This window comes from Falco peregrinus, chromosome 3, assembly GCF_023634155.1.
Source record: "Falco peregrinus isolate bFalPer1 chromosome 3, bFalPer1.pri, whole genome shotgun sequence".
NCBI lineage: Eukaryota > Metazoa > Chordata > Aves > Falconiformes > Falconidae > Falco > Falco peregrinus.
Window position 1 is genome coordinate 84010069 of NC_073723.1, and position 25204 is coordinate 84035272.

Genomic DNA, 25204 nt, shown 5'->3' on the forward strand with positions numbered 1-25204 from the left:
CAAAGATCTCTAACGGCACACACTCATGAAGAGTAAGAAAGGCAAGGCTAAAATCAGTTAATAAATGCCAGTCAAGAAGAATCCAAGAGAGATGAGGAGGATGTAGTAGCTGGTGTCTTTAACCTTGAGTGTTGTCCACAAGTGGTCCAGTCCAGAGCCTTTGGGTGTACATCTCTTATTGCTTGTATGAGAGTAAGCAAGTGAAATCTGCGAGGGAAAACAGCTTGCTTAGAGAAGTTTCCTTAGAGGTTTTTGTGTAATAATCTCCTTCACATTCCATGAAATCTCACAAGGAGTTTTGTTACACTGTTTTCCTACCAGTGTTGTGTAATCAAAATTTATAAGGCTTGTGTTCTTTGACCTTTTCAGCCTGGCAGAGTTCACAGCAGTATCTTGCCCATTTGAAGTTCCCCCACCATGTAGCTAGATGGGAGGCAGAAGCAAACTTGAAACTCACTGGCAGCAGAGGATCAGTGTCATGCTAAATTTGATTCAGTGACTGTTCAATATAAAATGTGTAAATAGTACTGACTACAATGAGACTGAACGTTTTCATTAGATCAGCTACAGCCATTGTCTCTTTTGTGTTCTAACTTACTCTAGACATTTGAATTTTGTAGTATTATTTTCTGCCCAATGTCAAAACTTCAGGAGGAGTGGTGCATTGCACTGGGGATGTAAGTGTTAACTTCCTCGAAGTGCTGTGTTATATGTAAAAGGTGAGCATGAACAGCAGACCTTTTGGGCATTTCTGATGGATTGATTCATGAGAGATAGAGAAACATAAACTTCCTATAAGTTCCAAACAGGTTTAACCAAGGGATAACAACAGAACTATTTATTCTAGGTTGCAGAAACCCTAGTGTGCCAGTATATACTTGGGTACCTATGCCTGCCTAAAGGGTAGAATAAGAATTTTAAGAACTGCATTTCTGAGCATGGGTGCCTTAATTCTTCCCTCATCCTGTTCTGAGCATCTGTGTCATCCTCCTATGAATACCAACCTAACTTTCTGAAGTAGACTATATACACTGTTAACCTGCTTTTATGTGACTGAAGAATCATGGTAAAAAGGTAACATTAACTAGCATCAACTATTAATCCATAAAACAATTATTTAAAACAGATAACGAAATGGTGGGATTCCTTGATACAAGATACCACAATACCAAAAGTTTATACAGGCTCAAAACGTGAGTGAAAAATGTGATGAGGGAAAAAAAAAATCCATCGGGGATTAGTTAGCACTGAGAAACTGTGGCACAGGAACTGAGCTGTTCTGTGTGAAGCATATAAGAACGTACTGAGGAAGTATTGCTCCAGGTGTCTTTAACCTGTGTCCATATTTTTCCTTAGTCATCCATTGGTGTGACCAGTGTTGGAGATGGGTCTAGATGAATCTTGGTCTAACCTAGTATGGCAGTTCTTAGGCTTTGAAAGTATACTCTATCAAAAATGTTCAGCTAAAATAAATATACGGCTTTGTTCCATATGGTTGTATATGGTCTTGACTTCTGTTAGTTCACTGAAAGTTGATGTTTTTTCCCTTGTCATGAATTTAGTTAGGACTCCAGGAGAAAAGCGGGGTACCTATGGTCCCTTCCAAGTGAGGCTATAACCAAAATTGGATTTATATTATGCTTCTGTTTCTTCATGCAGGTCGTATCTACAAGTGCTTGTTTACTGGCTCTGTGAGCTCACTACTGACACTGCCACTAGATATTCTGTCAACGTAAGTACTTGAACAGTTTGATACAAATAACTTCTCTAGTCAGATTACCATGAAAATGGCTGCTTTGGAACTTAAGTGTCCCTTTCTTCCAGTTATGCTTGCTATCTTTCATCGTCTTGCAAGACAGTAGAAATCATTTCACTTTGAAGTTCTGTTATTCAGGATCTTTGGAGGTGGAAAACTGACTTAATGAAATGGGCCCTGACTAATAAAGATTTGTATTTGACATCAAGAAAACTTAAACTGCCAAATTACACTTAACTAAAAAAGTTAATTTTCTACAATTCAAATCGGATGCCACATAGTAGGATATTAATATATATAATACTAATAATACTAATGTCACATTCTGTTTGCTTTTGAATTTAATTTTATCTATCTTGATTCTCCTGTGTGGTAGGAATGGGGTTTTTTTATCGGAATTCCTTCTAGCTGATACTTAGATTTTAATGCTTCAGTCAGCATATGCTATTGAGTATTGTCTGTCTTTGGGGTTTTCTAAATCAGTGTTAGTTACAGAATTGGGAAATAGCAACATAATTGTGTCAGGCTAGTTCTTACTTTTTTCATTACCTTGAACCTGAGGAACTGAACCTTAGTTTGAATAGAATCAGTTGCACATCAAGCAGATTTTGAATTAATATCCTGTGTGGTTCAGCTAAGTCATCTCATTTGAGCTATTTGATTTGAATCATCAGGTCATGTTAAGTTTAATTTTTAATAATGGAGAGAGATGCTTGCTTGAGATTAAACCAGTATTCTTCCTGTTATCTCCCCGTAAGTGTAGATTTTATTTTTATTTTTCTGAGAAGAAACTGAAACAACTGGACCTAGAGCACCTCTTCCTGTCTTTTACAGTCTAGAGAGAAAATAAGGCTCAAATATGTGTCAGATTTTAATGTAATGTGAAGCTGTGTTTGACGTGTATTTCTTTGTCATAGTCCATTAAAATAGCATTTTTTCATGTTGGACTTCCTGTCCCCATGGTATTCACTGTGCTGTGCAGACAAAAGTGTGTGTGTGACAATACTTTGGGGGTGGCAGAGTACTACAGTGACATATTTCTTTCTCTTTAAAAAAAACATATTCTAGTTGGCTAGTTTCCTGAGCAAATTCACTGTGGTGAAGGAGTAGTGCAAGGGTGGAAATAAGTGGAGGGAGTACCTGGAGTTAGGGATGAAGGTTGCTTAAGCCAATTCAAGTACCTCTTGCATTGCATGAAACCCTAGTTTCAGTTGATTAACTGAACTTTGTTTTGCTACTGCTTTACAGTTATGTATGACTTCAGATAGATTAGGACTGTTCAAGTATAGAAATAATAAGTGGAGTAAAAGATGAACTGAAATACAGTGAGTGCAGTTGAAGGCAAACCCTGCAGTTCCATTCTTCTGGTTGGGGTAGCTCAGCAGATAAAATGTTTCAGTGGACTGGATATTATGCATCTAGCCATTTAAACAGAAATTTTACTGTAGCGAATAATTTACTTAGTGAATATTGTGTTGCTTTTGCTGTTCTTGAGGATTGTTTTTCCCTAGTGACTCTTGAAGCTTTTCTTCATATTGAGTCAGATAGTGTTTTGCAGGAATATTTATGTTTAAACAGCAGTAATTTCACAAACAAAGCAGACAGAAGTAAAACCTATTCCAAATCAGTGTTTATCTTGTCACTTAAAACCATTTGTACACAGGTATATACAGCCTTCCTAAAATAAATATTAAATTAGTAAATGGTTATGGTATTTTAATGTATATTAATTAATGTTTTCTGGTACTATTTATATTATACATTAATAGTTATGACTCTATATTATAATTATTATAAATTACTAAAAAATTTATGTCTAGATACTTTTTTCACCTAGACACAAATAAATTCAGCTTTTTGCACAAATACCAGTGTATATGTTGATTTGGACTGGGAGGATCCGTTTGGTAGTTAGCAAAATATATTTCTCTTTTGTGTTTTTTTTTTTCTTTAACAGGGAGAACTTGCTGGCTGACTGTTTGCAGGGCTGTTTTGTGGTAACATGCACTCTGTGTGCATTTATCAGCCTTGTTTGGTTACGTGAACAGATTGTCCATGGAGGAGCACCACAGTGGCTGGAACAAAATCAGCAACAGCCACTCAATGGTGTTGGTCAACAAAATGAGGTAAAGCTTAGCTGCTCAGTAGTTCATGACAAATTTAGAAAACGTGGTTTTTGAATCAATATTTTATCAGAACCCATCAGTACTACTATTTTACTGCAGGGTATCTTTATTTGTGCATTAGCGGAAGTTGAACATGTATTTCTGTATGAACACCACTGTTATGTTTTTGAAAAGTGACTTTAACATTGTTTAGATTCTTATGTGTGTATCTTTACATTTTCCTTAAAATAATTTTGTGCATATAAAGCTGAATTGTCAGCCATAGTCAATGAAGATGCAGCTTGCTTTTATTTTTGTCTCTTTTATAAAAGTGTTTCAGTAGTTCATCACATAACGGTTCACTGTTCTCAAAGCAGTTGGAGGTTTAGTTGAAACCTCTGAAGCTGGACCTTCTCTGCCTTCCCCCTCACCCCCAACACACATTCACCCCTTTAGTGCTTACAGGAACCTCTTGGTCAGGAGAAGAGATGATATAAGCAATATGTGCATAGGAGGGAAGTAATTAAAGTTTTGTTTCCTTTTGTAATAAATATCAATTTTTTAAAGGCAGAGATAGAGAACTTCAGCTTGATGGACTGACTTGGGTTGTCCTTGAATTACCATCTTTCTAATATAATGATAGTTTCCATAAGATCAGGAGAGTTCCACAGAGTCACAGAATGGTCAGGGTTGGAAGGGATCTCTGGAGAAATCTAGTCTAACACCTGCCACCACCACCCCTCCCCCGATGAAGCTGTTCACCTAGAGCAGGTTGCATAGGATCAACATCCAGGTAGGTTTTGAATGTCTCTAGAAAAGGAGACTCCACAACCTCTCTGGGTAGCCTGTTCCAGTGCTCTGTCACCCTCAAGGTAAAGAAATTCTGCCTCATATTCAGAAGGAACTTCTTGTGGTTCAGGTTGTGCCCGTTGCCCCTTGTCCTGTTGCCAGGCACTGCTGAAAAGACCCTGGCCCCATTCTCTTGACCAGGGGTCCTCAAACTGTTTAACCAGGGGGCCAGCGCGCAGATGAAGTGGCAGGCAGCCATCTGCAGCTGCTTGGTTTCCCCCCTCAACCCGTGGCAGGGGGTGAGGTGGGGGTGTGTGTGCGGGTGGGTTCTGTAAATACCAGGGGCCGGATTGAGGACCTTGAGGGGCTGTAGTTTGAGGACCCCTGCTCTTGACACTCGCCCTTCAGATATTTCTATACATTGGTAAGATCCCCTCTCAGTCTTCTCTTTTCCAGGCTAAACAGGCCCAGCTCTCTCAGCCTTTCCTCATAAGGGTGATGCTCCAGTCCCCTAACCATCTCTGTAGCCCTTGGCTGGACCCTCTCCAGCAGTTCCCTGTCTCTTTTGAACTGGGGAGCCCAGAACTGGACACAGCACTCCCCAGGCAGCCTCACCAGGGCAGAGCAGAGGGGAAGGATCACCTCCCTTGACCTGCTGACCATGTTCCTCCTAATGCACCCCAGAATCCCATTGGGCTTCCTGGCCCCAAGGGCACGTGCTGGCTCATGGCCATCTTGCTCTCCACCAGAACTCCCAGGCCCTTCTCTGCAGAGCTGCCTTCCAGCAGGTCAACCCCTAAGTGCGTGGGGTTGTTCCTCCCTGGGTGCAGGACCTTAAACACTTGTCTTTGTGGAACTTTATTAGTTCCCTCTCTGCCCAACTCTCCAGCCTGCCCAGGTCTGGCTGAATGGCAGTGCAGCCTGCTGGTATATCAGCCTCTCCTCCCAGTTTTGTATCATCAGCAGGCTTGCTGAAGGCACACCCTGTCCCTTCACCCAGGTGATTGACGGATAAGTTGAACAAGACTGGACCCAGTACTGACCTATGAACACCAGTAGCTACAGGCCTCCACCTAGGCTTTCTCTACTGAGCACTGGTGAGACCACATGTGGAGTGCTGTATCCAGTTCTAGGCTCCCTTAGTACAAAAGAGTCATGGACATACCGGAGCGAGTGCAGTGAAGAGCCAACAAAAATGATTGAAGGACTGGAGCATCTGATATGTGATGAGAAGCTGAGCAAGCTGGAACTGTTCAGCCTGGAGATGAGAAGGCTTAGGGTGGACCTTGTCATCATGCATATATGCCTGATGAGAGGATGTAAAGAAGATGGAGCCAGAGTTATCTCGGTAGTGTTGAGTGACAGGACAGTGGGCAGTAGGTTGATATTAAAATATAGGAAATACCATTCAGACAAAAAAAAAAAAGACAAAAAAACCCAAATGCGGGTTTGGTGGTTTTTTACTGTAGGAGTGATCAACTACTGGAACAGGTTGGTAGGAGAGGTTTGTGAAGTCTCCATCTCTGGAGTTACTCAAAAGCCAACTGGAAACAGCAGCGAGCAGCCTGCTTTGAGTAGGTGGGTTGCCTAGACAATCTTTAGAGGCCCCTTCCAACCTCAGACACTCTGTGAAGAAGTCTGCTTCTTTCAGTTTGAAAACGTTTAGTGGTCCCAAACTGAATGCTTATTTTAAAAAAATACATTAACTTTTTTAATGCTATTCTTTTTTTCTATATACAGGATAAAAGTATGGAGAGATGTTAATCAATTTAACTGAATACTAATTCTGTTTCTGCAGGCTCAGGCTGTTGTAAATGGAGGTGTTGAAAATGCTGTGCTTGATCAACCTGCTAATGTGGCTGCTGAGAATGTGGTTGTAGGTGAGAACCCTGAAATTCAAGAAGAACAAGTAGATGAAGAGGAGGAGGATAATGAAGATGAAGAAGATGCTGTAGTAGAAGATGCAGCAGATGCAAACAATGGAGCACAAGGTAACAGGTGACTCAAAACAGTAATGTTCTAGTTCTTTTTAAATATAAATTAAACCATTGAAAATAGAACTGTCATAATTCAAAGCAGTTGTGTAAATGCCCACTTCTGCTTATTTATCCTGGTTTTGCAATTTTTTTTTTTGAGTACAGAAGCATTTGCTTGCTGAAAAGCTATCAGCAGTTATGAGTTGAATGTTAGGTACTGAAGTCTTTTTGTTCATTTAAAACATAGCATGGGAGTGGTTAAATCTTGTTTTGGGTGAGTAACAGCTGTAAAAATGGCCATTGTCTCCTCAGATGACATGAACTGGAATGCTTTGGAGTGGGATCGAGCAGCAGAAGAGCTTACTTGGGAGCGAGTGAGTAAGAATCATTTTCTTGAATTGAAAAATTCAGACAGATACTTGAAATGATTTGTAGTAGTATTGTGTTAAAATCCATTTGAGATCATTTTTACAGTAGACAGAGGTATCCAAATCTGTCAGTAAGAGCCTTTAGTGACCTAAAAACAGTCATTATATTAAAATACTGTTATGCTACTATTGTAACTATTGAAAAGGCATTTCTTTGATTTGAAATACAGTAGCAACTTAAAATGTGCTTTAGCATGGCCTTTCCTGAAGTGTTCAACTTGGTCAGGTTTAGAAATTGATTGCAGCTTGCACTGGGGATCCTAGGCCGGATTAGGAGCACAGAGGTATCGGGTTATGTTAGCATAATACTTATTTTTTTGTATTCATGAAAGTGTTAAACTAAAGAAAAGAGAGAACTGGAAATTTTGGTTAATTTACTTCATTTACATATTTGCAAAAGACAAACTTATTTCTTAAAAAATTGGAGCACTTCAATGTAACATTGCTTCTGTTTTGTTTATGGATCACAAATTCCATAATTAGAGCATGAGATGCGTGTATACTGTAATCATAGTGTAGAGACTTGAGAATTCATTTTTTCTTGCTGGTTTAGAAGTAGCCAAGATCTGAGTTCAAAGCTCGCCACGTGCAGCAAATTCTACCTGAAGGTAGATACCAGCAGCTTCATGTGATTTATCAGCGTCACTAGGGCCTATGGCAGATGGCTGTAGAGCTAATCACTGTATTCCTAGGGTGTGATATTGTTGTTGCCTTGACTGCGGTGTAGTGGAAATACAGTTTTCATCATGAGGAACAGGTCTTGATCTTTGTATCTAGTGAAAGCTTTAGTTGGTTTTGAAAGATATTTCATGGGAAGGGGCATACATAAATTCAGGTTTCTGTACCATTCTGCTGTGTATCTCAAGATGAAAGTGTTATATTTTTGAACCAAATTTATGTGCTGGGAAATGTTGATGTACTTCTAATTGAAAATATTTTGTTGCCTCTCCATGAATCTGGAAATCAGTTTCAGCAAACTCATAACCATTTCCAATCCTATTTGCTGGCATAGGCAATAGACATTGAGTTGACATGTAGTATCAAAAGTGGGGTAGGCTTTTTTGGTGTTTCATCTTGTGAAAATAGCATGCAAACTTTCTGAATTTTCAAAAAATATTTACATCTTGGTTTACTTTGTAAAGTATGTGCAATTTTAATATCTTGGAACTTGGCACAAAATTCTGGTACAGAATAGCCTTGAACCTGGTACTTCGTAGTACTAATCGTGGAGTAGGAGTGTCTGGATTGAAATAGTAAGACATCCTTGGAGCAGATGCAGCATATTTATTTTGTTTTAATAGATACTCTATTTTTGGCTGTTCTGTGGACACTTCCCGTAACAGCTGTGCCAGAGTGGTGGAGGATTTGTTTCCTGTCTTCCCTAGCTGTAAACCAGTTCTGATCTAAATTTAATAACATACAGTGTAGCAACATTATCCTGTTACTAGTTGCTTGTATACATTGAAGGTAAAATATTAACCTTTGACTTTTCTCAGTGCAACATAAACTGATACTTTACAATTAGGAAGCAAAAAAAAACCCCAAACTTGTATTTTCATATTGAGCTGCTTAAACATGTTTTTAAATAACAGTTCAATCACAGAAATCTTTGAAGACCCTGACAAAGATTTTGTATTTATAAAAGTGTTGGAAAGAAATTATCTATAAGTTAGTTCATTATATGTTTGCTTTGCCATATATAAATATATGCATTTTAGGATATTCCACATGTATATCACTGTATTTGATCAACTGAGTTTGCTGTGTTGAGCGAGAACTTTGTTTCAATCTTTATCTTTAAGAATTTATGTCTGGGTGCACTTGGTTAAGCAATAAAAAAGCTTTTGACCACATCAGATATTAAAAGTTGGTGTGAAAGAGGCTTCTATGAGGCATCTTATTTTATGTGTGTTGCTTATTTTTTCTGATAAGTAAATAAAATGAACTTGTCTTCACAGATGCTTGGACTTGACGGATCTCTGGTTTTTTTAGTAAGTGAAATCCTGCATTTCGAGAATTTCTGTAGAGGGCGCTTTTTTAAAGTAAACTGTATTTTTTAAAACTGCATAATTCTATTTGGAGTCCCTGTTTTCGTATGGTGTATATTTTTAAAGAGACTTTCATATGATGTCATGTTCAAGCAAACTGTCTGTTTTAGGAGTTTGACAAAATGGAGTTTTGTCTATGTGGCATAAAAGTGGAATTTCTTAAAGCATAGGCAACTTTGGGTCATGTACTCTACTGTAAATAAAAATTGGATCCTTTAAAAAAGCATACACTGAAAATACTTACTGTTCTAGTCTTAAGTTTTGCTCTTTGTTATGATTACAATAGTGTCCTCATTCAGACTTCTCTGATTTGCCCTAATACCACCAGAACACTACTAGAGAATTTTTAGTGTAGGCTAGATTTTAGAATTTAAGATCTTCATTTGTTTCTTGATTTTTGTGTGTGTTCATGGGGTTTTTTCTTGTTTTCATATTTGTGGTTCCATAGAATTTTTCTCCTCTTGAATATTACTTTATCAGTAGCAAATCTTTATTTTAAAATCTTCACAATAATCTGTCTTGTGGAGCATGTATTAATTAAATTGGTTGCAAAAAATCTTTGATACAATAATTTATCAAAGCACTTTTGAAAGGCTTTTGGCTTTTTAACACTTGCCTGTGGGTGAATTGTGCTGATTGTGTCCCTGAGAGACTCTTCCATACATAATGGGTATCTTCTAGCGGGCTTTGTTACAGATTATTTTGAAGGGCTTTGTCTGCTGCCCTTCCTATCTGACTGATGGAGATGTCTAGCTCTGACTTCAGGGTCAGGCAACAAAGAGCACAGAGTCAATGGCAGGAAAACCTTAATCCATCACAGCTACATTCATTGGGTATCATCTACCAGATGACTCATTTCGAAATGAGAAGTAATTAATATTTTAAAGGGAAAGAAGATCTGTGCTCTCTTCTAGCAGTACAAATTTTACTTTGTGTGAAAGATGTAATTCTTAAATATGATTGTGTGTGTTAGGTACTGTAGTGGATAAATATCTCATGTCTGAAATGAAATGTCTTGGATTTTAATGTCTCATGTTTAAAATAATGTAGCTTATGTCATTAGTGATGGACCTTACATATTAATATCAAAAGGATTGAAATTCCAGTGTACTTATGGCTGAGTTCACATCTTAGCTAAAAGCAACACTAAAAAAAGACATGATATCATTTCTAGAGTGAGAGCTGTCAGTTTTGTTAATGGGTTTCTTGTGACAGTCTAATTGTTAAAGTTCAGGTGAACATTTTCTAGTTTAGAAAACAAATATCTGCATACATTTCATGTAATTGTTTTTAAGGTTGTAACTATTTATATTAGTTTTAAGAGCTCTTGTATGTGCTGTAACACTCTTATTTTGTAAAAATAAGATTTTATCTAGGTAAATGTCCATACATGTAATGCTTTCCTAATCTGTCCTGTGTGTTTTGATTTTTGTGTTAGAGCAAACTTCTTGGCTCTAACATGAGATGTGGAAGTTCTGGTAGTGGTAGGCTGTTGAAATAAGAAGTTTAGACACAAAAGTAAAGTTACTTTTTAAATGACTGATACTATGTACTGTTTCCTTGTCTTCCTTCCTCCTTCCCCCCTTACTCCTCGCAGGAACATGTCTTTTGGGTGGTATCTTTAAATACATTGTTCATACTTGTGTTTGGTAAGTATCATTTGCTCTTGGGTTTTAAAAAGATCCTCCTTTTGTGAAGTGGTAATGCAGGTTAATTTTAAGCTTGTTCTTCCAGAATAAATGAAGTTGTGACATCTAAAAGTGGAACGACAAATGAACTGGGGATATGAATAATAAATCTTTATTGCTTCTAGCTTTGTCACTTTAATTCCTTTAAGTGAATAGGTTTAAAATAGGTTGTCATGTAGATGTGTTTTCAGTAGCTCCAAGTGTGCTTTAACAAGTGGGAAACTTAACAAGTAGAGAACAGAAGGGTAGTAACTTTTCAAAGCAAGTAAGCAGGAGATCTGGGAATTTAATTTGTGCCTCTCAAGCCTATTTTTAGTATGTTTCCTACTAAGTAATACTACCTAATTTACAGCTGCCAGGTCTCTAGTTATTCCTGATTACTGTCCTGGTGAGTTCAAATGTCACAGGGGGTACTTTCTAGAAGATAAAACAGAAGGAAAACATTTGGAACCTTAATTACTGGTCCAGAATTTCTCCTATGATGTTCCTTGGACGAGTTAGTTCAGTTCAACTCACTATATATTCTACACCTCATTTTAGTACTCATGGAGGAGTTTGTACTCCTTTATGCTTTTTATTAAAAGGGAACTATTGGAAATTCTCTTGTAAAGCAAGTTATTTAAAAAAGCATGAAAAATTGCACTATAATCTCATAAAACACTCAAAAAGATACAGTTTTTAATTCATGAGTCTGGTTTCTATAGGAGTTGAGTGTGATTTTTCCCATTACTCCGCCCCCCAGTCTCATGGCTCTTACTGGGCAGGAGGAGCTCAAGTCCTCCCTTTGTCTTTTACATTTTTTCTATTCCCAGTAACTGCTGATTTCTCTGAAAGTGGCATAAATTTAAACTTTCTGATCATTGATTAGGGTAATACAAGTCCTGCTAAGTCTTTTTTTTTTTTTTTTTGACATATTTAAGGTGCTTTTTTTACAGGAGAGAGAAAATCTTCAAGCTTTTCGTTTGAGAGTATGTTCAGGCTACAGGACTCTCCAGAGTGAATCATTGATATAGTAAAGGCAATATAGATGAAAATAAAAGCTTGCAGTTCCTGCAGCCCCTTTACTTCCTATTGACTTCCTCTACTCTTGTAGAAAAGAGTTGCTGAATTCTATAGTCCTTCATAGCTTGGTTAGAAAACCACAGAGCAAGCTAAAACAACTATTTGATCCTGAAAATGGGGAAAGTGCTATGTGTTTTAATTCATTCCTCCTGAGACCTCAGAATTGGCAAGGGTTCATCTCAGGAATGATGGCAGTTCTTAGTACATTAATTCAAAGAAAAAGACTTCTCAGTTCCTCCTCATCCCTTCACTGCAACATCATCTTTCTCCTCAGTCTTCCCTTTGCAAGTTTTCTGCAGGGCTTTCATTTTTCATGGTATTCTTAAGAATTAAAGCACTAAAACTGAAACCTTTCTAAAGTAAGTCCCATCTGACCAAGATGTAAAATGGCTACTTAAGTCTTTTAGTGCATGAGAAAGGGTGAATATACAGAACAGGTTCATAGAGCAGTCTGAGACCAATACTACTCTAGTACTGAGAGAGAACTATGACTGAGAATATGACTGAGAAACTGAATTAATTTACACATAGCAAGATGTACTAAGGAAAAGACTGTTCTCACTCATTCTGTGTAGTTCTATATTGTTTGTAGTCTTTCAGTGTGAATTCTGATCTGATTTTCAGTGTTAGCAAGTGTTCTATTCCTATAATTTTACAAATATTTGCACATAAAGTAATTCTTTCTAGTTGTTTTCATAAAATTGAGTAGAATAATTACCATGTTACAATACACATCCTGTAAATAAGCTCCATTTAGCATTTTTCATGGCCATTTCCCCGCCTTCTTTCTGCTTGTGTTATGCAGCATTTTGTCCGTACCACATCGGTCACTTCTCCATTGTTGGCCTGGGCTTTGAGGAGTATGTAAGTAGTTTTGTAATTTCAAAATGAAAAAACTGCTGCTATTTAATCACATTATTGTTGTATCATCTTTCCACTTTTTTTGTGACTGCAAAACTAATCTGGAGTGTCTAATTTTCTTTCTCCTCAGACCTTTTAATAAATTAAAGATGTTCTCTCACTCCCACTTCCTTCACTATTTATCTTTCAAGTGATGGTTCCTCCTTTTACAAAAAAATACATGGTTTTGTTTTTTTAACAGCCTCTTGTTCCCCATGTACATTTTTAATTTGTCTACTGAGTAGTTTCATAGTTGATTATAATAGGTGGTGAAAGCTATGAGGTAGTGAGGTACTGTAAGGGGACGCTTTTTGTTTCTTATATAGAGGTTGTTTTATGTTTGAAGAAAGTAGCAGTTACATTTTTTTCAGTAAATCTAAATGTTTTCTGCTCTTGGTGGAGATAGAAAAATTAGTAGTAGACTATTAAAATATGTAAAAATAAAGTAATTATTCTTCTTGAAAAGTTAAGATTTGGAATTTATCTTGATTGCATAAAAAGGAGATGTAATATTTTAGGAGTCTGATAAAATTTCCCTTTTTTCCCCTCCCCTCCAGGTTCAAGCATCTCACTTTGAAGGCCTGATTACAACTATAGTTGGATATGTTCTGCTAGCAGTGACTCTGATTGTTTGTCATGTATCCTTTTGTCAGTAGTTACTGGGTTCATATTTTACATGTAAATTATTCTTTTGGCTATATTCTGAGGAGGCATAGACATGATGTAGGTGAAATCAATCTACTGTTTTGCTCTGCTTTTTTGGTGAAATTAGAAGAAAAGGGGTTTTTTCTGTTCTCTTGAACATTCAAGTTGTCAGTGCGACTGCATTCTTCGGAACACTTGCACATGTTTAACAACACAAAATCATAAGCTTTTATGCTTCCTTGAAAGGCCTTAAACTAAATTTTGAAGGTCTGAGTGTAGAACCATTAGTTTTTTCCTCACTGTCCTTACGCTGTTGCTGTGGACTACGTAGTTGTAGCAGAAAGAGAAGCGGGATTATGAAAATATATAGGTAAGATGGGAAACTTACTCACATCTCTTTGATCCTGCCAGATCTTCAGTGTGTTAGTCTTTTAGTTAAAATTGTTAGTTAAAATTGTGTTAGTTTTTCTTTTATGTCTTAGTCATTGAAAGAAATCCTTGCTACAAACTCTCAGGTGATAACCCTCATTATTACAGAAAAAAAATGGCAGAGTTCTGAAAGCTAGAAGGATCTGGTCACAAGTGAAAAGTCTACATTCTAGCTGCATGTTTTTAAAGGGGCTACGCAAACTTCAGCTTGAAAGAATAAACGTTTGCTAGCAGTTTTCTGTTTCAAGAGTATGCAAAGCTCACCTCAGCTTTAGACTGCACTATACCAATGTTCAGTGCAAATATGGTAAAACAGTTGATGGGTATGTCTCTCTTGCCTCCTAAAAGAAACCAAAACAAACCCCCAGTGCATGCAGCTTTTCCAAAAAAAGGTGAGAATTTCTTTCAGACTGCACAAAATAAAAGCTACCACTAAAGGTAGGCCTTCAGTTTTGAAACTTACTTACTCATGGCAGACATTTTCAAAAGCAACTGTTTATTTCCTGAGAAAACTTCTGGATGCTTGGTTTAAGAAGGGTGGTTGTAGTATTATTTATGTATTTACTTAGATGCATGTTTTGGGGGTTATCTAGCATGTCAGACTGACAATTCTGGAGACACAGCCAATTTTGAAAATAGAACCCTGATTAAAATGCATGCTTTCTATTTCACTTTTGTCTTTTATACAATTTCCTGTTGCTAAAAGCTACATAAGATAGTGTTTCATATTAATCAAACTATGTTATAAAGTATAATCCAGTATCATTTTCTTGACAAAACTGTTCAGGGTTTGGCAGCACTTGTTAAGTTCCAACGATCACGTCGATTATTAGGAGTTTGCTATATTGTTGTCAAGGTAATTCTATTTTTTGTGTGTGGCAAAAAGCCCTCTCAATCTAAGCTTGCATCATAATTTCATAACACTTTTGTTAAACTAGTCAGATATTCTTTTCCGTTTTTTCCTAAAGGTTTCCTTGTTAGTGGTGGTTGAAATTGGTGTGTTTCCTCTCATCTGTGGCTGGTGGCTGGATATATGCTCTTTGGTAAGAATGGAAATGAATGCGATAAATTTTTTTTTTAATGGTGTTTATATTCAAAGGAAAAAAGTTCTTACAAGAAGAGTTGTTGTGACAGCACTCTTCTGTTATTATAAACAGTGTTTCTGGAGGGAAATGTTTTTTTAGGTACTGCTTAATGCTAACTTTGTTTTCCTTTATTTTATTAAATACAAATGAACATGCTATTCAAATAATAAGATCCTAATCTTTTTTACTGCATTTAGCAGGCCACTGTTATAATGAAATTACAGGCAGACCTGTGTGCTGAATAAACTTTTTGTATGTTGCTATCTTATGTGAAATGGGAATGACTTCATATTTTAACAGTTGTCCTGTCTCTGTTTTGAACAAGGTACATGCTCTGTTTACTAGGGGTTGAGAAAATTATTTTTCTTCAGGTCAGAAAAACTGTCTAAGTGATTAATTTCAAATGGAGAAAACTAATTTCTTCTTAGTAGAAAAAGAATTTTGCTTAAGGGAATAAGTATTTGCTTCCATCACAGTGCCACTTCATCTGAACACATTTATAACTGATGTAGTATATGCTAGTGTTTCACTTCTTCCTGTCAGAAGAAAAAAACTGATCAGAAACTGATCTTTATTTGTTCTTACTGTAAACTCTTCCCTTTTTTTCTAATTAAATATTATGACTATTTGTGTTTAGCAGGAGTCAGACATTTAAATTAAATGGCTAGTAGTATGTATGAACTAGGGTAAACAAAGTGAGTAACTTTACTCAGATTTGTTTGCTGCTTACTTCTAGGAGATGTTTGATGCCACTTTAAAAGACAGAGAATTGAGCTTTCAATCTGCCCCAGGTACCACAATGTTTCTGCACTGGTTAGTTGGAATGGTTTACGTCTTTTATTTTGCATCCTTCATTCTTTTACTGAGAGAGGTAAGTCTGTAAGAACAAGACTGGTAAGTAACACAGTTAGAGAAGCTTGCATGTTGAACTGGTAGTTAAATCTTTCACATGTAGGTATTGTTGCTACTGTGTTTTGTATGTGTTTGGTTTTCAACCTTATAAAAAGGTTTCCACTGCAGTGGAAAATTATTATTTAGATTATAGTTTACTTAGAGGTGTTAAGTTTACAGAGAGTCCTTGAACATTAATGTTGCCTTCAAATTAATCTAAATTTCAGTTGTTAAAGATTAATACTTGAAAATTAAGCTTGTAATTGGTTATTGTTTCACTACTTCTCTATGATAATGCTTCCTTGGTTCTCTTTCTGTACCATTTTATTGAACCTTGTTCAACAAATACCCCTATTATGTTTAAAACTTAGATGCTGCTAGCAGTGTTATCTGAAATGAGAAACAAAGAATACAAAGATAATTTTCTCTTCAGGTGTTGTTTTCAATTTTCTACTTCAGGTATTGAGACCTGGCGTCTTATGGTTTCTCAGGAATTTGAATGATCCAGACTTTAATCCTGTGCAGGAAATGATTCACTTGCCCATTTATAGACATCTTAGGAGGTTTATCTTATCAGTGGTAAGGACTTTTCTCCAAAATTTCTTCATTTGGAAAGAAAATTTCCTATGTTACCTCCTACTGTTGCTACTGTGTATTTAGGGAAAACATCTTCACAATGAAGGTGACTAGACACTGGAACGGGTTGCCAATAGGTTCTAGGTCTTTTGAGACACTCAGAACTCAACTGGATAAAGTTCTGAACAACCTGATGTAACTGGTTCTTCTCAGAGCAGGGGGTTGGGGTAGTTGACCTCTGGAGATACCTTCCAAAACAAATTTTTCTGTGATATTTTCTCCTTACGCAAAATCGCAGGAAATGTTTGTGTATTCAGAAAACAAGTGTTTATTATTATAGATGTTGTAAATCACATAACTCCTTCATGAGGCTCTTAGTTATTGCAGTAAATATTGTGCATGCAATTCATCTAAAGTAGTGCAGCAGGGGTAGAGTAACAACTTTCTAGTTAAGTTTTGGATTGGATTAGGCCGATGTAGCCAGTGGTGTCTGTTTCCAGATAGATTATCATTGTAAGATACTGAAAATGCTGAAAGTTTTTTCCTTTTGCTTGTTTGTCTGCCTAGCATGGAGTAAGGGAAGGGTCTCCAACGATCTTTGACATAAATGTCATGTGAACTGTGAAAGTTGATGTACCAGAAACATTTATTATTTGATGTAGTGTCTGAATATATCTAAAGTGCTTTGAGAAGTGAAAGCTTATAGAGAGATCTTAATTCTATTGGAAAGCCCTTCAGTATATGAGAAGAGCTGACCTGTCCGCCTTTGGGAGTATTTTTTCCTTAGGTAATCAGTGCTTTAAACTGGTTTTATTTAAACAGCGTACAAGTATATGTTTAAACAGTAATAAAGTGCTTTAGCTGCCTGAAACTGTCACAGCAGATGGCCCAAATATAAGCAAAGGCATGCTTGTTACTAAGGGTCTTAGAGGTATGTTTCTCAGACTGTTGGAACTGGTGGTTACTTGAACTTCACCTTTTAATTTGCTTGGCTAATTAATTCAGAATTTTACCAGCCTCATGCTAGAATACGAGACCTGAACGGACAACATTTACAGCTTACTGTTTCAAAAAACAAGTCACACCTTTCAAATTGTGTGTGTTCCTCAGTATTTTTAAGAAACTTATTGTGTAGAACATAAACTATGAATGTTTCAAGAAGCATGGGATTTGATTTTTCTTTTTTACATAGCTAAACACAGAATTTTTTTGCATATTTAGTCTCTAGTGGTGCATTTGTCTGAAGTGTAAGTAGGTTTAAAAGGTACTTGGTTTTTAATCTGGTTCTTTTAAAGAAACAGGATTTATAAAAGTTGTATGGTCTTCATACACCTGATCTCCCCTACTAAATGTTGATCTGTCAGCCAGTTTAAAATGGGAGGAGACAAATTTCTGAGGCTTCTAGAAGTTGCTTGAAAACTCAGCCACTAAGAAGGGAGGAATCCAAGATTTGTAATCCTGGTGTTGGGGGAAGAGCAAGAAAGAACTGTCTTGACATTATTCTAACTGTCAGCTGGCCAGTCAGTGCTTATTCAGCCGCAGTCCTCTTTGTCAAGGTCATCATAGCATACTGCTTTGCCTGGGACAGAGTTGATTCTCCTCATAGTGCCCCATTCCTTGGGTGCTTTAGATTAGTGTTGCTGAAACAGTGTTGCTAACACACAGGTGTTTTGGCTATGGCTGAACTGTGCTTGCACAGCATCAAGGCTTTTCCTCTTTCTTGCTCTGTCCTGTGCCCTCACCCCTCCAGTGAGTGACCTCGGGGTTGGGGAGAGTGTATACCTGACACAGCTGACCCAAGCTGGCCAAAGGGGTGTTCATACCATGTGACATCATGCTCAGCAGTAAAAGCTGTGGGAAAGGAGGAGGAAGGGGGTGACATTCATGGTTACGTTATGGCATTTGCCTTCCTGAGCAACTATTAACTTGCTGAGGCCCTGCATTCCAGGAAGTTGCTGATAATCTGTCTGCTGATGGGAAATAGTGACCAAATTCCCTTTTTTGTTATCTCAGTCCACGAGTGTTCTTGCCTTGCATTTTCTCCTCATTAAGATGAAGAGGGGAATGAGTGAGCAGCTGGGTAGATTTTTTGGCTGTTAGCTAGGGCTAACCCACCACACACAGGAAGCATGATGGAGAGATGGGTGGGAAACAAGGTTTGGTTGTTTCTGCTATTCAGACTAACTTGTTTAACTTCCTTGTTGCAGATTGTCTTTGGATCAATTGTACTGCTCATGCTCTGGCTTCCCATACGCATTATTAAATATTTACTGCCTCACTTTCTTCCATATAATGTCATGCTCTACAGGTAAGCATTTATTTTTTAAAAAAGATGTCTTTTCAGTCTCCCTATAACTAGAAAAAAGTGTATTTGCACTCTTTAAGCATTAATGTGACATTGTTTGGTATGTTACTTTGTTTGTTCTCAGTTAATCTAAACTTCATTGTTCTAGAAAAGTATAAAGATAAAGGATGTGGATACATCCTACAGTTTGTCAAATAAAAAGCTACTAAGAAAAATAAAAGGCATTTTGTACTACTTCTGTAACGATAAGTGTTTGGTTTTTATATGCCCTCAAAACACTTACCCTGTCAACTTTTTGATAGTGAGGTTACTGCTATGTTTGTTTTCCACACTTCATTCCTGATTAGTGTTGCTTCAAGAATAAAAAAAAAAAAACCACCTCTAACTGCATTTCTTTTTAATGATAGCAGTATCTTTCTGTTTCTAAAGAATAATTGAACCGGCAATGATAGAAGCAAATAGAAGAGCAAATCATATTCTCCGATATGATCTTTCTCAATAATTTTTCTTAAATTTCTGGTGTGCCTACGTGTCTAAACACTCATGAGCATTTAACCTGTACTCAGAGTAGTGTATAAGGAAAAATGTCTGCAGAAACCTAAGAATTATTCCTGTTGGCATCAATATATATATATATATTTTATTTTTTTTTACTGGGGTGGTGTTAATATGATTCATATAAAAGATTACTATCAGAATGTTCCTTATGTTTGACTTGCTGTGCTCTCCCATTGTTTGTAGTGATGCTCCAGTAAGTGAACTTTCCCTAGAGCTCCTTCTGCTTCAGGTGGTGCTTCCAGCTCTGCTAGAACAAGGACATACAAGACAGTGGTTGAAAGGTCTTGTACGAGCATGGACTGTTACTGCTGGATATTTGCTGTAAGTACAGAAAGCCAAAATCAGCTACAAGTATTGTGTGCAATTTAACCTTTTAACACAAAACAGCATGCTTTCAAGAGAGTTAGGCCAACAAGTAGCTTCAATGGCTATTTTACAGATAAATACATGATGAAAAACTTCTGCAGCAATTTTCTTCTTCTAAGCAGTAGTTGTACCTACTTCTGGACTAGTCTTTGACAAGTGATTCTTTTGGCACATTATTACAGCATTTGCTTAGTAACAAGTATGACTAACAGCTCATTAACTTTATCAAGATTCTGCCAGTACTCCTGTGTAAGATTTTTGTACAACTTGCACACATTCTGAGTAGGCCTATCTTTCTGTAAGATTCTCTTTCCTATCAAAGAGAACAAAACTGAAATTTTGATTCTTACAGGGATCTTCATTCTTACTTACTTGGTGACCAGGAAGAGAATGAAAACAATGCAAACCAGCAGCCTAACAACCAGCATGCTCGCAATAATAATGCCATTCCAGTTGTGGGAGAAGGTCTTCATGCAGCCCATCAAGCCATACTTCAACAAGGAGGACCTGTGGGTTTCCAGCCTTATCGTAGGCCTTTAAAATTCCCACTCAGGGTAGGTATACCTAACACATTAGGAGAAAAGGGAAAGGCATTTGAAAAATGGTTATAAAATTGTTTTTATAAGAAAGATTTAGCCCACAGGGTATGAGAAGTCAAGTGGTGGGTCATGTTTTGCGTTTATACAGTTCGTATGTTTCTAAAAAGTAGACTCAGTTATTCTCACATACAGCATTTTTGAGCCTATAAATTAAGACCTTCAATTACCATTTTATCTATAGATTCTATACATGTTGTGTATTATTTATTAGTTAACATCTTATTTTCTTAACTGTTAGTAATGGAAAGAAACATCATAACCCCCAGCAAGCAGGTAGTTCAGGAATGTCTCTTAACAAAGCATGGCTTTCAAGAGTGCATACTTCAGTGTTGTAGCTGAAGTACATTTTAAACTATTTTCCTTTATTAATGAATTAAATGGACAACTTCTGTTGCATCTATGTTAAACGTAGGAAGGTGTTATAATACTTAGAAGTTCTAAATCCCTACAATTAGAAAGGAAATGTTGTTGGCAGATACTTAAATTTCTACAATAATATAATATACAATAATAGGTCAAACTAGATAAATTGTCTTGTTACTACCAATATGCCAATTTAATCAAATATAAATTTAAAGACAGCTCAGTTACCCATCCATCTTCATGCAGGCTTATGTCTGCAAAATCAAAAGATTTTCTTTCATTTAAGCAATGCTGAAGATCCTAACCTAGAGATGAGACTGATCTACATTGTCCCCAAAAGTCTCATCAAGGAAACTGTGTTACAGATTTAATTTTCTCTCAGTAGTCTGTTATGGTAAGCTGTTAGTTTTCCCCTGGTAAGCTTGCTTCTTGTGTGGCTTTGATTAATGAAGCAGAACTTCATAGCATATGGTACTTGACACATTCAAATATTTAAAGAACTAAAGTACATGAGAATTCTGTAATAAGATGTAAACTAAGGAGCCACCAGCTTTGCTCAGCTGCTGGTCACATAAACCTGAGGGCATCTGGAAGAACTTTCTCAGCAAGGTTTTCCTTAACTATAGAACTCACTGTCTTGCTTATCTGGCATACAGAGCTAGAAACCTTTCAGGGTTAATTGAGGCTTATGCTAGTCAGTGCAGAAATAAAGAGATAATGTAATGTAGCAAAGAACCTCAGTCATTCTGGATTCAAATGTTAAATTCTACTGTCCTAACAACTAATGCAAACTCTTGCAAAAGAAATACACAACACTAGGTGTGCTGTGTAGACTGTGGATAGGTTTCTTATCACTGATTCACTGTTACAGAGAAACATCAGCTGGTATTTGAACATTGTAGTTTAGCTGCCTTTCTAGGTTGATACATCTTTTTATATGATTTTTTTTTTTGCTTTAGTTAAGTAACTTTCTTATAAACTGTCTTTTTTTCATCTTTCAGATATTTCTTTTGATTGTTTTCATGTGCATAACATTACTGATTGCTAGTCTTATCTGCCTTACCTTACCAGGTAAGTCTATTGTAAAACTGATTAAAAACAGCTCAGCATGTTGCCATGGTCAACAATGGTGGATGTTTCAAAACAACAGTTAAAAAGAGAAAACTTGGAAAATTGTCTCATTTCTAATGGTACATCATTAAATTGTAATAATCTAAATGATAGAGGTAACACTTGTATTTAAATGACAGCTTGCCATTTTTCTTTTTTTGTTGTAGAATAATTTTCTTCTAAGGGCAGAACTCCAGTTGCTGAGGCAATCTGTGGTAGTATTGAGAGGAAAAGAGAATCACAACTATTGTACCTGCTTTACAGTTTAAAAAAGAAATATATAGGTTGTTATCAGGCCTTCTACAGTATCTTCTTTAAATATTCTGAAAGTGTCATCATGATAGGTCACTAGGAGACTTTGAAGTGATATACATGCCACTTTCCAAATATCTATGAATAAGTGCAAAGCAAAAGCGCTTTGTAGGTTTTTTTTAAATAATTTGGAATAAATTAAGACATGTAAACTCATTTGAATTTTATAACCTGGCAACTGTAGTACCATGTCATTTCTACCTCCTTGTATTAATGATCCTGAAGTCAATAATGTGTTAAGATCTGGGTTAAGAATTTTGTGATGGTTTTACAATAAAATAATTCCATTAGAATACTAGTGAATAGAAACACTATTGAAAAATGTAGCGAGTCCTGTTTTTGTAGGAGAGCTTCAGAAGCCCTATCAGTAAGTCTTGAAAACATATATGATCCAGTGAAATAACCCAAATGTAGCTTGTAAGATTTAAGTTCAAGCTTATGCACTAATCCACTATTGCCCTTGCAGTTCTGAAGATTAGTGTTTAGGTTGTGAATAGTGCAGTATGCAGTGATTTGTTTTGCTGTAGTTTGGATCACATAGCAGGTATAATGAAATTTTAGGGGGGAAAAAAGATCTACATATGAATTTGGCATCATCTATGTAACTATTTACCTAGTGTTTCACATATTCATACTTCATGGGTATAGTACTAAAGTACTGGTTTATGTTGAATAATATTTGTGCATTGATATTTAACAATAAATTTGATTTGTATTTTTTAATAGGCATCCTCCCTTAATACATCAAAAAGCATTACTCTTATTTAACAGTCTTTGTGTTTTCAGTATTTGCTGGCCGATGGCTAATGTCATTTTGGACGGGGACTGCTAAAATCCATGAACTGTATACAGCTGCTTGTGGTCTTTATGTCTGTTGGCTAACGATCCGAGCAGTGACAGTGCTGGTCGCCTGGATGCCACAGGGTCGTAGAGTGATTTTTCAGAAGGTCAAAGAGTGGTCTCTCATGGTGAGTCTTGAGAAAAAAATGTACTGCGTTATCAAAAGAGTAGCTAGCAAAACTTGTTTAACTTTTGCTTGCAGGTTTTACTCTGTAATATATACTACATCATTTTTTTCAGACCATTTTTAAGCTTTCACAGCTTACTTTACCATTGCCTAAGCTAACTGTATTTTTGGAAGCTATTTAGCACCATGTTAAGGAATCAGTCTAAATAAGTTTGCATATATGTATATGTTTATATATATGTGTATGTTTCTGGTTTTCTTCGAAAGTGAGTATGCATTCTATTTTCCCATATGTGCTGTGCCCTCAAATACATTTACGTTTTCACATACACCTGGAAGCTTAGCTATTACCTATTTAGTAACTTCACATTATCAAATAAAAAACCTAGAAAAGCTGATAATGATGATGAACATGTCTCTATAAAGTAGTTTGATGCATGTTTCCAGAAAGTTTTTTATGATTTCTCAGATCCCGGTTGTGTTCAAATTAATATTTTTAAAGAAAATGCCCTTTTTTTTTTTTTGTTACCAGGAGTTCAGATTCTCACCATGGCAACAAATATCCCACCTTTACCTTTGTTTTAGTTTTGAGGATTTCTATAGTAGATTTCTTTTAAGTGTAGTCATTCTAAACATTCATAGCATAAGTGGTACCTTTTGGGGGACATACTTGGTGCTTATGGGACTATTACAAGCAAAAGAGCAGTGTAAGTGTGTGTTTCATGTATTACCACTTTTCCGAAATGCCTCGTCCATCGTTTTCATTTAGGAAATCTTAAGCTTGTTTGAGAAAATTCAGAGCTAATATGTAATGCTCTACTTGTCCCTTGTCCCTTCTGATCACGTTAACTAAGTTAGACTAGTTTTGTGTCTGATTTTTGGATGATGTATGTAAATTAAGAGAATTTTAGAACAAAGACTATCAAGCATGGTATTCTGCGTCTTTCATTTTTAAGTCAGGAATATTCCATAATGAGTGAATTTTTAAGGTTTGGTTTTCACTGGAGAAAAATGGGCTGTTTAGGAAAGAGTCTTCTCTAATTCTCCCACATACAAGGATAGCAATATAATGAAATGCCATTGGATAGCATTCCCTATTGAAAACAGTCAAAGGTGATTTTATGATTTAAAACTATATGGACACCATAGGCACAGTCACAGATTTTTCTGGAGGGGGGCATGGAATAGGACAGAGTCTTGAAAACTTGCACTGTAAAACTATGTATGTAATAAAAATTGTTCTAGGGCTGTATATGTATGAATAAAGTTCTGCATGGGGGGGTTCTCCACCTTTATCTGTTTGTGTAGTTTAAGTTAAATTTTGAAATTTAAACAGAAAGAATCCTCTGATAAATGTATTGATTGGATGTCTTGGGTTTTGTAGATAATGAAGACATTAATAGTGGCTATACTGCTAGCTGGTGTGGTTCCACTTTTGCTTGGTCTTCTGTTTGAACTGGTCATTGTTGCACCTTTGAGAGTTCCTTTGGATCAAACACCTCTCTTCTATCCTTGGCAGGTCAGTTGCTCACGTTCTTCTGCTGTTGATACACTTCATGTTGATTTCGTGTTTCAGAGCATTTTCCAGAAGTATGTTTTTAAGTGGCACACAAAAGGCAGCCAGTCGAGATATGAAGATTATTTAAACCAAAAAGATACATTTAGGAATTCTAAGTATGAAAAGCTGAACTTCATGGGATGACAGCAGAGGATCTTTGCATTTCAGTGATAGCCACTTTTTTTTTCAGTAGCATAATTGTAACATACAGAAGTTAATATAGCTGTATATATGCACAGATGTATATATTCTGTCTGACCTATCTGCAAAGCTTTCTGCCTACAGTTATGCAGCAAGAGGTTCAGCTGATCTTTTTTGCATACAAGGTTGATGATGCACACTATGAATGGAATTTTGATATCCTTTTAGGATCATCCTAGTTTTAGGTTGAGATGTCAAATCATTAATACAAGATTTTGAAGTAGTAGTGTTCTGTTTTTCTTCAGTCAGGTCTCACAGGCTAAGGTGGTATAAAGTTTTTTTCTTGCAAGATGGTGGAAGAAATGAAGGTACAGTGGGTTGAGTGACAAATACTTGGATCACCTAGGCTGAATTATGAAATAACTTGTAACTCAGAGAAACCCTGAGGGAGCCATAATTCCCGAAAGATCTAGAATGCATATTACAGAATAACAAGAAAGTGTTCAGGGATAGTGATTTTCGAAGCTGCCTGCAAGCAAGCTTTCAG

The 25204-nt window shown here is 36.5% G+C and overlaps 1 protein-coding gene across 4 annotated transcripts in view; it reads left to right on the top strand.

Annotated features, from left to right (window-relative positions):
- The window catches only part of MARCHF6 (membrane associated ring-CH-type finger 6), a 50756-nt gene that overhangs the window by 17038 nt on the left and 8514 nt on the right, over positions 1–25204 (top strand). For 2 of the 4 annotated variants that reach the window (XM_055798233.1, XM_055798232.1), the window contains exons 5-22: positions 1660–1732; positions 3714–3882; positions 6449–6641; positions 6939–7000; positions 9013–9045; positions 10700–10751; positions 12658–12716; positions 13310–13390; positions 14614–14682; positions 14795–14869; positions 15648–15782; positions 16262–16381; positions 18586–18686; positions 19425–19562; positions 19960–20161; positions 21571–21640; positions 22763–22959; positions 24343–24477. In XM_055798233.1, coding sequence (XP_055654208.1) covers positions 1660–1732; positions 3714–3882; positions 6449–6641; positions 6939–7000; positions 9013–9045; positions 10700–10751; positions 12658–12716; positions 13310–13390; positions 14614–14682; positions 14795–14869; positions 15648–15782; positions 16262–16381; positions 18586–18686; positions 19425–19562; positions 19960–20161; positions 21571–21640; positions 22763–22959; positions 24343–24477 — 1964 coding nt within the window. The remainder of the gene's footprint in view (positions 1–1659; positions 1733–3713; positions 3883–6448; positions 6642–6938; positions 7001–9012; positions 9046–10699; positions 10752–12657; positions 12717–13309; positions 13391–14613; positions 14683–14794; positions 14870–15647; positions 15783–16261; positions 16382–18585; positions 18687–19424; positions 19563–19959; positions 20162–21570; positions 21641–22762; positions 22960–24342; positions 24478–25204) is intronic. The other 2 variants (XM_055798234.1, XM_055798235.1) reach the window with 1 other exon arrangement.